At 34.4% G+C, this 13,352-nt stretch overlaps 5 protein-coding genes across 5 annotated transcripts; 2 read left to right on the top strand and 3 right to left on the bottom strand.

The window, feature by feature from the left end:
* Positions 1-880: 880 nt before the first annotated feature.
* Positions 881-4,288, top strand: GO595_000333 (putative alpha-actinin; the record flags this gene model as incomplete). The annotated part of the gene is made up of 1 exon (XM_067916334.1): positions 881-4,288. The coding sequence occupies one exon, from the start codon at positions 881-883 to the stop codon at positions 4,286-4,288; it is 3,408 nt and encodes a 1,135-aa protein (XP_067779788.1).
* Positions 4,289-4,633: 345 nt separating this feature from the next.
* GO595_000332 (CMGC family protein kinase) lies at positions 4,634-6,073 on the bottom strand (the record flags this gene model as incomplete). The annotated part of the gene is made up of 1 exon (XM_067916323.1): positions 4,634-6,073. The coding sequence occupies one exon, from the start codon at positions 6,071-6,073 to the stop codon at positions 4,634-4,636; it is 1,440 nt and encodes a 479-aa protein (XP_067779787.1).
* Positions 6,074-6,438: 365 nt separating this feature from the next.
* Positions 6,439-7,812, bottom strand: GO595_000331 (protein disulfide isomerase; the record flags this gene model as incomplete). Its single annotated transcript, XM_067916312.1, has 1 exon — positions 6,439-7,812. The coding sequence occupies one exon, from the start codon at positions 7,810-7,812 to the stop codon at positions 6,439-6,441; it is 1,374 nt and encodes a 457-aa protein (XP_067779786.1).
* Positions 7,813-10,120: 2,308 nt separating this feature from the next.
* GO595_000330 (Menaquinone biosynthesis methyltransferase) lies at positions 10,121-10,774 on the top strand (the record flags this gene model as incomplete). Its single annotated transcript, XM_067916301.1, has 1 exon — positions 10,121-10,774. One exon carries the CDS (start codon positions 10,121-10,123, stop codon positions 10,772-10,774), a length of 654 nt encoding a protein of 217 aa, XP_067779785.1.
* Positions 10,775-11,297: 523 nt separating this feature from the next.
* GO595_000329 (hydroxymethylglutaryl-CoA reductase, degradative) lies at positions 11,298-12,581 on the bottom strand (the record flags this gene model as incomplete). Its single annotated transcript, XM_067916289.1, has 1 exon — positions 11,298-12,581. One exon carries the CDS (start codon positions 12,579-12,581, stop codon positions 11,298-11,300), a length of 1,284 nt encoding a protein of 427 aa, XP_067779784.1.
* Between the last annotated feature and the right edge of the window lie 771 nt (positions 12,582-13,352).

Genomic DNA, 13,352 nt, shown 5'->3' with positions numbered 1-13,352 from the left:
TGATGATATTTCTTGAAGTTTTTCTATTTCATCATTTCGAATTGTTTTTGCAATAGTGTTGGGATTATGTCCTTCTTTAATATACTTCTTATGAAGTTCCCAATCATTCAGTGAAAGTTCTTCATAATTTTTTGAAAAATTATTTTCATATGGATCTCGATAGTTTGTTTGTTTGTTTTCTTCTTCTGTTTTATAATGTGCAAAATATTTTGATTGAATATTTTTAGTGATGTTTTTATTAACCAAATTTTGTTCAATCATTTTCTCAATTAAATAATATGATTCTTGTGTGTTCTTTATAGATATACGTTTGGTGAAAATTGATATTAGTTTATAAAATTTCTAATTTTAATTTAAAATATCGATATTTTGATTAATTTTTTCTTCTTTCGTTTGAAGTGTTTTTAAAAAATTTATGTAAATATCAAATTCATGGTTTCGTGAAAGCGCATTATAAACCATTTTGCTCATAATAATATTTAATGTATTTGTGAAATTTGAATCGGATAATTTCAATACTTTTGTAACGCAAGGCTGGAAGTTTTCTTCAGTTAAATTGAACACATTTTTATCAATATTAATTAGGAATTTCAATGAGGTTGATGAATTATTCAAGTTTTTATCTCCTGTGTTTATGGTAGTAATAATATTATCTTTGAGCATGCTTCAACAATGCAAATTCGATTTAAACGGTCTCTCAACGTACATTTTGTGGGTTCAAAGTTTACAACCTATCGGAGGTGGTTACATAAAGAAAATTTGAATTATATAAGTGAGATGATTGAGGTGACAAATTGTTCAGTGATAAAATGTGAAGTCGCCGCCGGTTGTCATTTGGCAGTATTCAAAATTGAATGAAATTTAAACACTTCACTTTTATATGAGCGCCCCTCAAAGAACAGGTCTTCTTGATCGTGGATGGGAAGAAACACAAATCAAAGTTTTTACCCGTTGGTGCCAAAAGTACTTATCACAACAGAAAATTGAGTTCAATGATATCAGAACTGATTTCAGAGATGGTGTCAAATTACTCCAACTTTTACAAATCATCGGTAAAGACCCACTTCCAGGAAAGTGGCATCAAGTCGTCAAGAACAGGTATCATCAACTCGAAAACGTTCAACTTGCTATCAAATACATCACAGAAGTTAAAGAAATCAAACTTGTCGGTATTCACCCAGAAGAAATTGTTGATGGAAACTTAAAGATCACTCTTGGTCTCGCCTGGTCCTGCATCAACAAGTTCCAAATCGAAGATATCTCTGTTGAAGAAAAGACAGCCCGTGATGCCCTTCTTATCTGGTGCCAAAAGAACACACGTGATTATGATATTAGCATCACCAACTTCACCACCTCATGGTCATCAGGTCTTGCATTCTGTGCACTTATCAACCATTTCAGACCAAACGAACTTGATTACGATGCTCTTAACAAGGATGATCATATGGCTAACGTTACAGCTGCCTTCGATGCATGCCGCCGTATTGGATTAACTGTCTTCCTTGATCCAGAAGATCTTGTTGGCTGTGTACCAGATGACAAATCTGTTGTTACACAAGTTTCTGAATTCTTCCACTTCTTTGCTTCTGAATCCAAGATCACAGCTATGGCTGATAAGATCAAGTCCACACTCAAGAACCAAAAGCAAATTGATGAAATGTCAAATCTTTATGAACAACAAGCACAAGCAGCTCTTGATGCCATGGCCAAAGAAAAGGAATCCATCGAATCCGATGAATATGAAAGAACAGTTCCAGGAGTTCGTGCCAAGCTTGGCGATGTTATCAAGTATGCACATACAGCACGTCCACAAATCATTGAACTTCGTGGTACAGCACTTCGTACATGGGCATCCATTGTTACCAAGTGTAAGCCAATCTCACGTAAGGTTCCAGTTCCACCAGAAGGCAAAGAACCAGAGACATTAAATGCCAAATTCGAAGAATTAGAAAACGTTCAAGCTAAGCGCCGTGCAGAACTTCAAGAAATCTTGAAGCAAATCGAAAAGGAAAAGGTTGACTCATTCGATCAAATGTGCCAAGAAATCCTTAACAAAGTTGACGAAATCAACCAACGTTCTAACTCACTTGAAGGCACAATTGAAGAACAACATGATGTCATCAATGGCCTTATTGCAGAAGCAGAAGAGAAGCAAAGCCATCTTCCAGAATTACAACCACCATACAATGAATTGATCCAATTAAACTTGAACAACAGATCTAAGTTCACACCATATGCCATCCAAAAGGAAGTCGATCAATTAATTGTTCACCTTAAGCATCTTTTAGATCAAAACAAGGCCGCTGCCCTTCAAGCAGACAATGAACGCCGTATCAGAGAATATAATGATAAGGCACAAAAGTATATCGATGTCGCACAAGATATCGAAAAGGAACTCGATTCAATCGAAGGTTCACTTCCAGAACGTCGTGCTGCTTTCATCAAGCAACAATCCGAAATTGCTGAAAAGCGTGAAAAGGTTAATGAAATCGATCCAGATTTCGAAGACCTCGAAAAGGATGGTTTACATCTTGGTATCTCCAACACACCAGAATACATCAAGACACAATACGGCAACTCACTCAAGCGTGCCATCACAGAAACTAACAAGATCTTCGATGAAATGGTCAACGAATATGATGCATTAGCCGGCAAGATCACAGAACGTGTTCGTGACTTAACTAACCAAGCAGAAGCTGTCAAGCAACCAGAAAAGGTTCTCGAGACACAAAAGGCAGAATACGAAGAACTCCAAGGAAAGGCTGCTGAAGTTGAAGCCGAATTACCAACACTTGATCACCCATACAGTGAAATTGTTGAATTCAAACTTGCCGCTCGTATCAAGACAACACCATCAGAAGCTGCTTCACAAGTTGCCCAACTTAAGAACTTACTTGATAAGTTACTTGAAGATAACGCAGCTGCTATTGTTAAGCGTGAAAACGAACGCCGTATCAAGGAATATAATGAATTGGCACAAACATATGTTGACAAGTCACGTGACTTCGCTGCTACAGTCGATGCTATCGATGGAACACTTGTTGAACGTCGTACAGCATATCTTCAAAAGCAAAAGGAACTCAACGAGAAGCGTGATGACCTCGACAACTTAACACCACACTACCAAGCATTAGAAAAGGATGGTTTACACATGAACATCAACAACACACCAATTTCAATCTCATCATTCTATGCACAAGTTCTTGAGAAGATCACAAACGCATTGAACTTAATCTATGATGAAATGGTTAAGAACTTCGATGAAATGGCAACAGCTCTCAATGAACGTATCAAGAAGGTCGAAGCCGAACATAAGGCTATCGATGGCACACTCCAAGAGAAGAAGGAGAAACTTGCCGCAGAACTTACAGAAGCACAAGGCATCCACGACGATGTTCCACAACTCAACGAACCATTTGCAGAATTAACAGAGTTCAAGCTCAACTATCGTCCCAAGTTCACACCAATTGATATCCAAGGTTACATCGATCAATTGATTGCTAACATCAACCACGTTAACCAAATCAACGACAGCGAAATCCAAGCAGAAAGCAACAAGGCACGTATCGATAACTACATTGGCAAGGCACAAGCTGTTGTCGACGAAGCTAAAGAACTCGAAGCATCAATCAACGAAATTGATGGCACTAACGAAGAGAAGCTTGAGAAGCTTTATGCTAAGGATAAGGAAGTCAACGAGAAGCAAAAGAAGATCGACGAGATCACACCAATCTACCAAGACCTTGAAAAGGATGACTTACACCTTAACATCGAAAACACACCATCATCAATCTTAGCATTCTTCGATAACATGCACGCACACATCCACAACTTGATCCAAGAAGTGGATAAGGCCATTGCCACAGCTAAGGGTCTCGAAATCTCAGAAGAACAACTTCAAGAATTCAGAGATACATTCTCATTCTTCGATAAGGATAACACTAAGTCACTCGAACCATACGAACTTAAGGCTTGTCTCACAGCACTCGGTGAAAACGTCGAAGATGAAGAATGCAACGAAATCATCAAGAAGTACACAGGCGGTAACACATCTATGGACTTCGATAACTACGTTAAGTTCATGCTCGATAGATTCACTAAGCAAGAAACAGCAGAAACGACTAAGGACGCATTCAAGGCAGTCACCAAGAACGCACCTGTTATGACTGAGGAATTAATGAACCAACACTTCACCCCAGAAGATGTCGAATACATGAAGGCTAACATGCCACAAACTGAGGACGGATATGACTACTCACAATGGGCAGATTCAGTTTTCGTTGAGTAAATTTCATCAATTGATGTAATTTGTATTTTTTTGAATAATGATTACAGAAGCATTTGTATGAGAAATCAGCAAATTTAATTTTATTTTATTACACAAACGCAACTTTATAATAAATTTCTGGTTTGAAGATTTTTGTATAAAATTTGGGTATTTCAGATTATAATTATATTGGTTTAGGTCTTATGAGAACATGTTTTCATCTGAATAAAAAATTTCTCATTTTTTCAAATAACTGATATCTAAAAAGCAAAAATAATATTACACATTTTACTACAAAAGAATTAATAAATGATAATTTTGGTTCAAAGATTTTTGTTTGAAAATTGGATTTAACAGAACGGTTTATTATAAAAACATTTTATTTTTTGATCTGGGGGCTGGCACGGGTACTTTTCTTCCAGGAGGCATTAGAGATATTTTTCTGTGTTCCTCTGTCCTTGTTCCGCCTTCACTTTCGAGGAAGAACGGATGATGTAAAGCTTGTTCAGCCGTCAGCCGTTTATTCGGGTCCCATTCAAGGCACCCCTGAAGTAAACTTAACAATTTCTTATCGGTTATTGAAGTTGATGCTGATATTGAAGAAGATCCAACTTTTAAAGGATAGGCTGCGATCCTTAAAGGTTTGTTATTAGAATCAAAAAACGATGATTTCCGAGGAGAACTTGTAATCATGTAAGAAGGTGGCATTCCAAGGACTGTCATTTGAAGGAGTAATTGATGAACTTCATTTTCTCCAGAAAACATTGGTGAACCTTTAGCGAGCTCGGCAATCATACACCCAGTACTCCAGATATCAATAGGAGGACCAAACGGTAAACATAAAATAACTTCAGGAGCACGATAATATCTGCTCTGGATGTAATTGAAATGTGGTTCTCCAACCCGACAGGCAGTTCCAAAATCAATTAAGTGTACATTGTTGGTTGAGTTAAGTTGGAAAAGAATGTTTTCTGGTTTGATGTCACAATGCACAAATCCATTAGAATGAGTGAACGCAAGAGCTATAAAAACTTGCTTCATTACAGAGCGGATTTGCCGAATTGGCCATGGCTTGAAAGAATTCGTTCGACAATAATCATATAAATTTTGACCAAGAAGTTCAAACGAAAAGCAGATATGATTACGAAATTCGAACGAATCATAAACACGAAGGATGTGGCTATTTCCATTTATATCTTTTCCATTGAGAGTTTTAAGAGTATTTATTTCGGACATTCCTTGTGTCTTCATTTGTTCAGTATTGATAATTATTTTGAGTGCAACTGTATCTTGAGTCTTGTGATCTAAACATTTTAAAACTTGCCCAAACGCACCTTTTCCTAAAATCGATTTGATTTCATAACGATAACAAATTTGGTCACCAACTGTAACTTTGTAATGATGTGTCGTGAAATCAAACCCATTGTTCGGGTTAGATGGTGATTTTTTAGGTTTGATTTTTTTGAGTGGATCGCCAATGAAATAAATTTCTGGATAATTAAGAATTTCCTCTTTTTCATATTCAGTAAGGCTATCAGAGTAGTTATTAAGAGCATCTTCTGGAGTTATTGGTGCGTCAATGATTTTTGGATTTGAGTGCTCTCGATGAATAGGAAACGGTGAATGAGATAAGGTAAGGGAATTTCTATGTGAAGTCGGAGAAACAGGCATTAAAACAGAATTTCTTTGTTTTTTCGTAACTAATTTTGGCGATGGAGCTGACTTACGTAACGGAGGTGCACAACGCGATAATGACACTGGTGGTTGACGCCTTTTTATTTCCGATTTTTGGTGTGTGTTTAACATTGGCAAAGCCTTGACTTCTCCAGAAATACTTTGTAAAGCACACAAATTTCAGAATGAATCGGTTTTATATGAGGAAATCCGTTTTTTTGGCGCTATCATTGTAATCAAAAGTAGTGACGGTTATTTTGAATTACTATTCTATAATTTACATCAAAAGTGGCAAAAAATTCTTTATATTGCATTGCTCAAGAGATTATGATTAGAATGAATATTTCAAGCTGCGAGTGAATTTCCCAAGAAAAAAAAAATATCAACATAATATCAATAATTTGGAAATTTTGGATAATTTAAATTTCCATTTATGAAAAAAAAGAAGAAGTGGATTATTTTTTATTACATTAAAAATTTATAACAAATTTATTTTATTACAATTCAATATCTCCAATATCGTATTTTGGAGGAATCTTAAAATTATTTTTAATTTTGGCATATTTCTTTAGTTCTTTCATCAACTGTTCAGCGCTTATGCTTCCATTCATCAGCATCGCATTTTTCTTCTGTCCATACGGCCAAAACAAATATACAGGTGATGTCCAATTTTGTTTTTGAAGTCCGGGTAAATCATTAAGCTCATAATCAATGTAACAAAACTTTACAGTATCAATTTTCTGTTTGTAAAACTCATTTGCTGTTTCAAGAATATTATTATATGATAATTCGCGTTCTGTAGAATCACCAACAAGAATAAGGGTAAGTATGTCATGATCTGAATCAAGTATCGAGTCTTGAAATGTTCGACCAACAATTTTAAATAATGGTCCTTTTTGAGATTCTGGTGGTTCTTCACTTTTGATGATATGAGATGTCTTGTTAAGGAAAGACCCTACCCAACGAGCAATATTGTTAGGAGTGGCTTTCTTATTTTCGGGATATAAATACTTTTCTGTAATTTCTCCACCAGTGATCTTTACAATGCAATAAATTGGTTCCCTATAACCTGAGAAACCAAGGTTGATGACAGTATTTCCCATGTCATAAATGTCGCAATAAACATATGTTAAATTTTGGTCATATGTCGAAACAATTTTATCCAATGTATTGTGCATAAGATCAAATGATGGCTTGCGATTGGTATCGACAAATGCAAGAAGAGTATACCGTGAATCGAAAGCAAGATCCCTAAACACCACAGAGTCGAGTTCTTTGTATCTAGGAACGATAGATTTAACGAACCATTTAAAAAGTTGACCGGCGGTTACTTTGAACACAAGGGAATAATCTATCGTTTGCCGATCAACTTGCCGATAGACTTTGAGTGATGGCACTTCATCAACTCCAAGTTGTTGTATGGCATCTTCTGTGGTTGCAACTGCAAATGGAACTATGTCTGTTAGTGCACTGGCAACACTCTTATAAGATGGCATAATTTCATCGAGTTCTTCGCCTGCAAGAATAACAGATATTTTATTCTCATCAAGGAAATCATGAACATCTCGAGCAGATTCTAATGTGATAACTGAATCACCAAGGATGCGTTTGAGGTATTTGTACATACTAGATGAATCACGCTTGCCTTTATATTCTGCTGTTGCATTACCATATCTGAATATGAATAATGATGGATAAGCAAAAATGTGATATTTTTTGCGTATTTGTGGAGTAGACTCTTTTTCAATGACAACAAACTTGCATTTTTCTTTCATCATTTCTGCAACAGCACGGAATTTTGGTAATAAATCAATGCAAAATGAAACATTTTCTTGATATGTCATAACAAATGCAACAGGTATATCACTCATTGTTTTGTCAAAATTTTCGTCGGTTAGATATATAGGTTCATATATTGCATAAGATAGAAAGATAAAAACGAAAATCATTTGGAAATGTCACTTTTCCCATTTTGGATATGCATATTATCGTTTACGGTTTTGACAATCATAACGTACGTTTGCTGAGATGTTTTTTCGAGCTATATAAATATGAATGGAAAATTCTTCAGTTGATTTATTTTAAATATGGGAATATTTTTTCAATTGTTACATTTGATATTTGACATATTTAATAATGATGATTCAAATTCCATCTTGTTAGGTATTAGTCAAATGGTATCCCTATTATACATAATTTTCCTAAATGATATTAATATATCCATAAATATATTGAGATTTTATGAAAGAAATTGAAAGATATGAAGAAAAAAACAATATTAAATTCAAGATATTTCCAATTTTTAGGCATTTTGTTCTATATAAAATATCACAAGAATCAAATTATTTCCTTAGTATTCTTAATGAACAAGAAGACAACAATTTAATTGATTTACAACTTGTTAAAAGTAATTCATACTTAGTGTAATGCTGATGTTGTTAATAAATATAACTATTCACGCATATTATAATTTCTTAAAATAATTAGAAATAATAAGAAAAATCGATCCGAGCATGTCCTCAGAAAAGGGTTATAAAATTTAATTAAATTTTAGGGAAAACAAATTATTTCTCTTTTTTATCTTCAAAAAGAAGTGGGACTTGCTCTGATGGCCCTATAGCGGAAAACTTTGTTTTCTTGTTATCATCATCTTCCTTTGGTGGGAATGGATGCTTTGTTCGATAATATAGATTAAAAGCACAAAATATGGTAAAAACTACATAAATACACCATGTAATAAACATAACTTTTGCATTTTCCTGTGGTCCCTTTTTATAATGTCCAATGTTTCCTTGTTTTTCAAATTTAAACAGAATTGCAAGAATACCTAATAGAAAGAAAGCCCAAACGCCAATAAAGATCCAGCAAATTGCACACCCTTGCCCGCAAAAGCATCTAATGCACCCATCGCAAGCCATTTTTCAATTAAAAACGACAGACGATGGAGAACGTTAAGTTTTTTTGTTCGCCAGGGGGCATGCTTCACCCCAGTTAAAAAGAGATAATTCACCAAAAGAATAATTTTACTCGAATTACTCTTCATCTCTAAAAAACTTGCTTATTTCTTATGTATTCTTTTTTTGAGAGTGAGAATAGTTGTGAATTTGTTTACTGAAAAAAAGTGACGGTTTCGAATCAACTTGATGATTGTTTGGCTTCATATTGTTGTTTTGATTGTCATTATATTATAAACTGCGTTAAAAATCTCAAAGTTTAAATTTCCATAATAATTTACATCTAACTTATTTATTTTAATGTCATTATATGAGTTCAATTTTCACATTATTATGTTTTTCCACAAAAACTGAAGCACTAAGAAGTACTAAGCTGCTTTGTGAAGTTTGTTATCACGACAAACTTATTGGTTTAAGGAAGGGATGTATTGATTCTGATTTATATTTTATTGTGTGTAATACGACATGTGAGATGACACAATTAAATTCAATTCTACCTGTAACCGTAAATAACGATTCGAAAATTGTGAACTGTGATATTAAAGCAATTTGTCAGTTCGATGGGCGATCATTTGTTCTCTGACCAGAGGAAAGTAATATTACTAGGAAATACTGGAGTTGGTAAAACGTCCATAATGAAAAGGTGGCTGTATGGTGAGTTTAATCATGAAGAACCAACAATTGGAGCGCAAAATACATACAAAACATTTGAAGTGGATGGAAAATTTGTAAAACTTTCACTTTGGGATACAGCAGGTCAAGAACAATATCATGCAATTGCACCTGTTTATATTAGAGGTACAAATTTGGCAATGATTGTTGTTGATGCAAGCTCCCCAGATTCATTTACTTCAATTCCAATGTGGATAAAAATGGTCAAAGATTGCTGCGCTGAAAACCCTCCTTTTATATATCTGGTTATTAACAAAATAGATTTAATTTCAAACGAACAAAATATTCAAAACAACATTCAACTAAAACCATATGAAGACAAAGTTAACTCGGTGTACCATGTTTCTGCTCAATCTGGAGAAAACATTAATATTTTATTTACTTCATGCGCAGAAGACGTTGCGGGATTTAAAAAACCAGAAAAAACAAACAATGTTCCGTTAGATGCACAGAATACTCAAGAAGGAAAATGTTGTTAATTTCAATAAAAAGAATTATCTTTCACTATATGATTTAAACGGTCGTGAAGGCGGTTACTGTCACTTTTTGTATAATGTCTTTCAAGGATCCACTATTCGAAGAAGAAAACCTTGATCAAGAACTCGAAAACATTCTTAACCATCCTGCCCCTGCATATGGTGAGATGTCGTACTGGAATTCAAGGTACGAAAAAACAAAAGGAGAAGTATTTGAATGGTTTCAACCATGGACTGAACTCAGGATTTACGTACAGAAATATCTTGGAAATGGTGGTGTAGCACTTAACATAGGTTGTGGAAACTCCAAAATGTCTGCTGATCTTCTTTCTTCACTAATTACTAAAGTAATCAGCATCGATTTTTCAGATGTAGTTATTAATCAAATGAAACAAAAATATCAAGATGAAAAGAGACTTGAATGGCAAACATCTAGCTGTACCCAAATGAAATTTCAAAGTAATACATTTGAATATGTTTTTGACAAAGGAACTATAGATACACTTTTATGTGCTGACAACTCGATAAAGCAAATTGACAATTCACTAAAAGAAATAGCAAGAGTATTGAAGCCAGGTGGATATTTAATCTCTGTATCATATGGATTGCCATCAACAAGAAAACACTTCTTTAATAACCCATCGTTGGGGCTAAACCTTATTGATTCTATCACAGTTGAAAAGCCGCCATTTCCGAATCATTATATTTACGTTATAAAGAAAAATGATTAAATAAATATTTTAGTTTCTTTGTGAAATTTTTTGTTTTTCATATTACAATTTACATTTATCATGTTAACCGAGAACTTCTTGCTAGGTTATTGAATCAGAACAAAATTATTGAATTAATATTTGTATTTTTTTTTTTTTAATTTTATTCTGAATAACAAATTCCATTTATTGAGCACTTGTAAAAATGAAAAATAGTTAGTAGCATTAAATAATTTTAATTTTAGAAATTACACAAATACAAGAAAAAATTAACAAAACGCACAGCGCCCTCAAATTTATTTTGCAAACTTTCTAACGGTCGGATATTCGCTGGCGAATATCTTCCAACACAAAATGCTTTATATCAATGTTCTAAACTTATCTAGCTGCGGCCCTTTTTCTTGTAAATTAGCAAACAAAACTGCATTGAAGTAAAGTGTTTTGTATTTCAAGTGCTTCTTCGCATGCAAACGCATCAACATTTCAATCGTTACAACGCTGATTTCTTTTCAATAGTTTACATCAAATAAACATTTACATCAAATCAAGTCAGTTGACAATGTAATTGCCTAAGTACCTCTTTTGCATTCGTCACTGTGATTGCACCCGTTTGCACTAACTTTTGTGCAACTTTTTCGACATCATCACCAACAGCACCGGCTTCACATGCAATGTTTCGGCTGTGTAACTTCATATGTCCTTCACAGATTCCTTGTGTAACAAGTGCACGTAATGCAGCAAAGTTTTGTGCTAAACCGACAGCTGCAATGACTCGCGCAAGTTCATTTGCTGTCTCTACTTTCATCATTTTACGAAATGTCTTGACTGCACTATTTCGATTTATTGATCCGCCAACTGTTCCAACTGGTATCGGTAAGCGTATCTCGCCAATGAGTTCTTGATCAACAATTCGAAATTGAGTTAGCGCGGGATTAGAGCCTTCAAGTGATGCATATGAATGTATCGCTGATTCAACTGCTCGAGTATCATTGCCAGTGACAGAAACAACAGCAGAAATTCCATTCATAATGCCTTTGCGATGTGTTGCTGCACGATATGGATCAACTTTGGCAAGATTAGCGGCCATGATAATACGATTGGCAACTTCATACCCATCATATGATTTGGATCCAAGATCACTGATACGCCACTTGGCTTGAGCATAGACTATACGCCTGGATGAAAGATTTGTTAATATTCCCATAAGTGGCTCAAGTCCGAGTTTCTTCTGAATGTAGGTTTTAACAGCTTCACATGCTTGAGTAACACAATTTGCACCCATAGAATCACCTACAGATATATGTAATTCTACAATTATCATATTTCCTGACTCAGTTTCGACTTCTTTGATGTTGACTTTCTCGGTACCGCAGTTACGCTTGATCATAGATGGCATAGTAGAGTTTGATACTTCGATAATTTCTGGAATTATTGATTCTAATTGAGATTTTGCATTTGAATTTGTGGATGGTGATAGAAAAACTGTCTGCCCAGAGCATATATTTTGTCCCGCTGCGGTAGTGAAGCCACCTGAAGGCCTTGCTAGTTTGGCGGCAAAAGATGCTCCTGCAATAACACTTGGTTCTTCAGTAGCATAAGGGATAAGACGATCCTTACCATCAATAATGAAGTTAGTGGCAACTCCTATTGGTGTCACATGGCGAGTTATGAAATTTTCAATCATTGTTTCACATGTTTGATCGTTAAGACAAAGATCTATAGAGCGAAGGGCTGTTTGGTCCTCATCAGAGAGGTCACAAAATCCCGAGATATGCTTCAATCGATCTTCAATTGATAGCTTAAAGAACCCGGGTATTGCTGACGTCATCCCCTCGAAATGGGCCCGGCATGGATCAAACGCATTCAAAATTCACAGAAACCGCAAAATCAAGAAATTTGATATGAAAAACCTCGCCCACACTGGCCAAACATGACTTTTTCCGAAGTTCCAAAATAAACTCAACAATCTAAGTTTATGACAATTCAATTTTTGAATCGAATTTGTCTTTTGAGACAGTCACATTTATACAACGAAAGGGCAGTTTTTTTGATGTAAATAGACATATGGTAGGGCTACCCCCAAGTAATTAAATTTTTCTATCGTATGTTGGGTTTTCTATGTTTTATTATAAAAGTTAATTTTTTTTTCTTCTGATAAGTAACCTTGATAACACAAACAGCCCTAGAAAACATTATTTTTAACTTAAATAAATTTGATTTTGAGTTATTGGTTGAACAAACAATGAATTTATATGATCTTAATTATCCATTTTCATTCAATTTTACTATCTGTAAGTTAGTTTTCTTTGCTTTTTATGCACAAAGGAACGAATATGATATTTATTTAGATTATTTGGAAGCAATTCAAAAGCACGAACAAAAAATTAGCAAAAATAATCCTCAAATCATTGATCTTTTTATTTATTGTTTATATTTCGTGCAATTTTTTTATCATTTACATCAAAACCAAGTATATTATCTAATATTAAAAATAGCAAAACGAAAATTAATCAAAAGAAGTTGTATGTTAGAATTAAAAGATTTTTTTTATATGCCAGAAGATAAATTTGAAAAGCAGAAGAAACTATTTGATGAAGGT

This window comes from Histomonas meleagridis (assembly GCF_020186115.1).
Source record: "Histomonas meleagridis strain 2922-C6/04-10x chromosome Unknown contig_1, whole genome shotgun sequence".
Lineage (NCBI taxonomy): Eukaryota > Parabasalia > Tritrichomonadida > Dientamoebidae > Histomonas > Histomonas meleagridis.
This window is presented reverse-complemented; position numbering and strand designations above follow the sequence as displayed.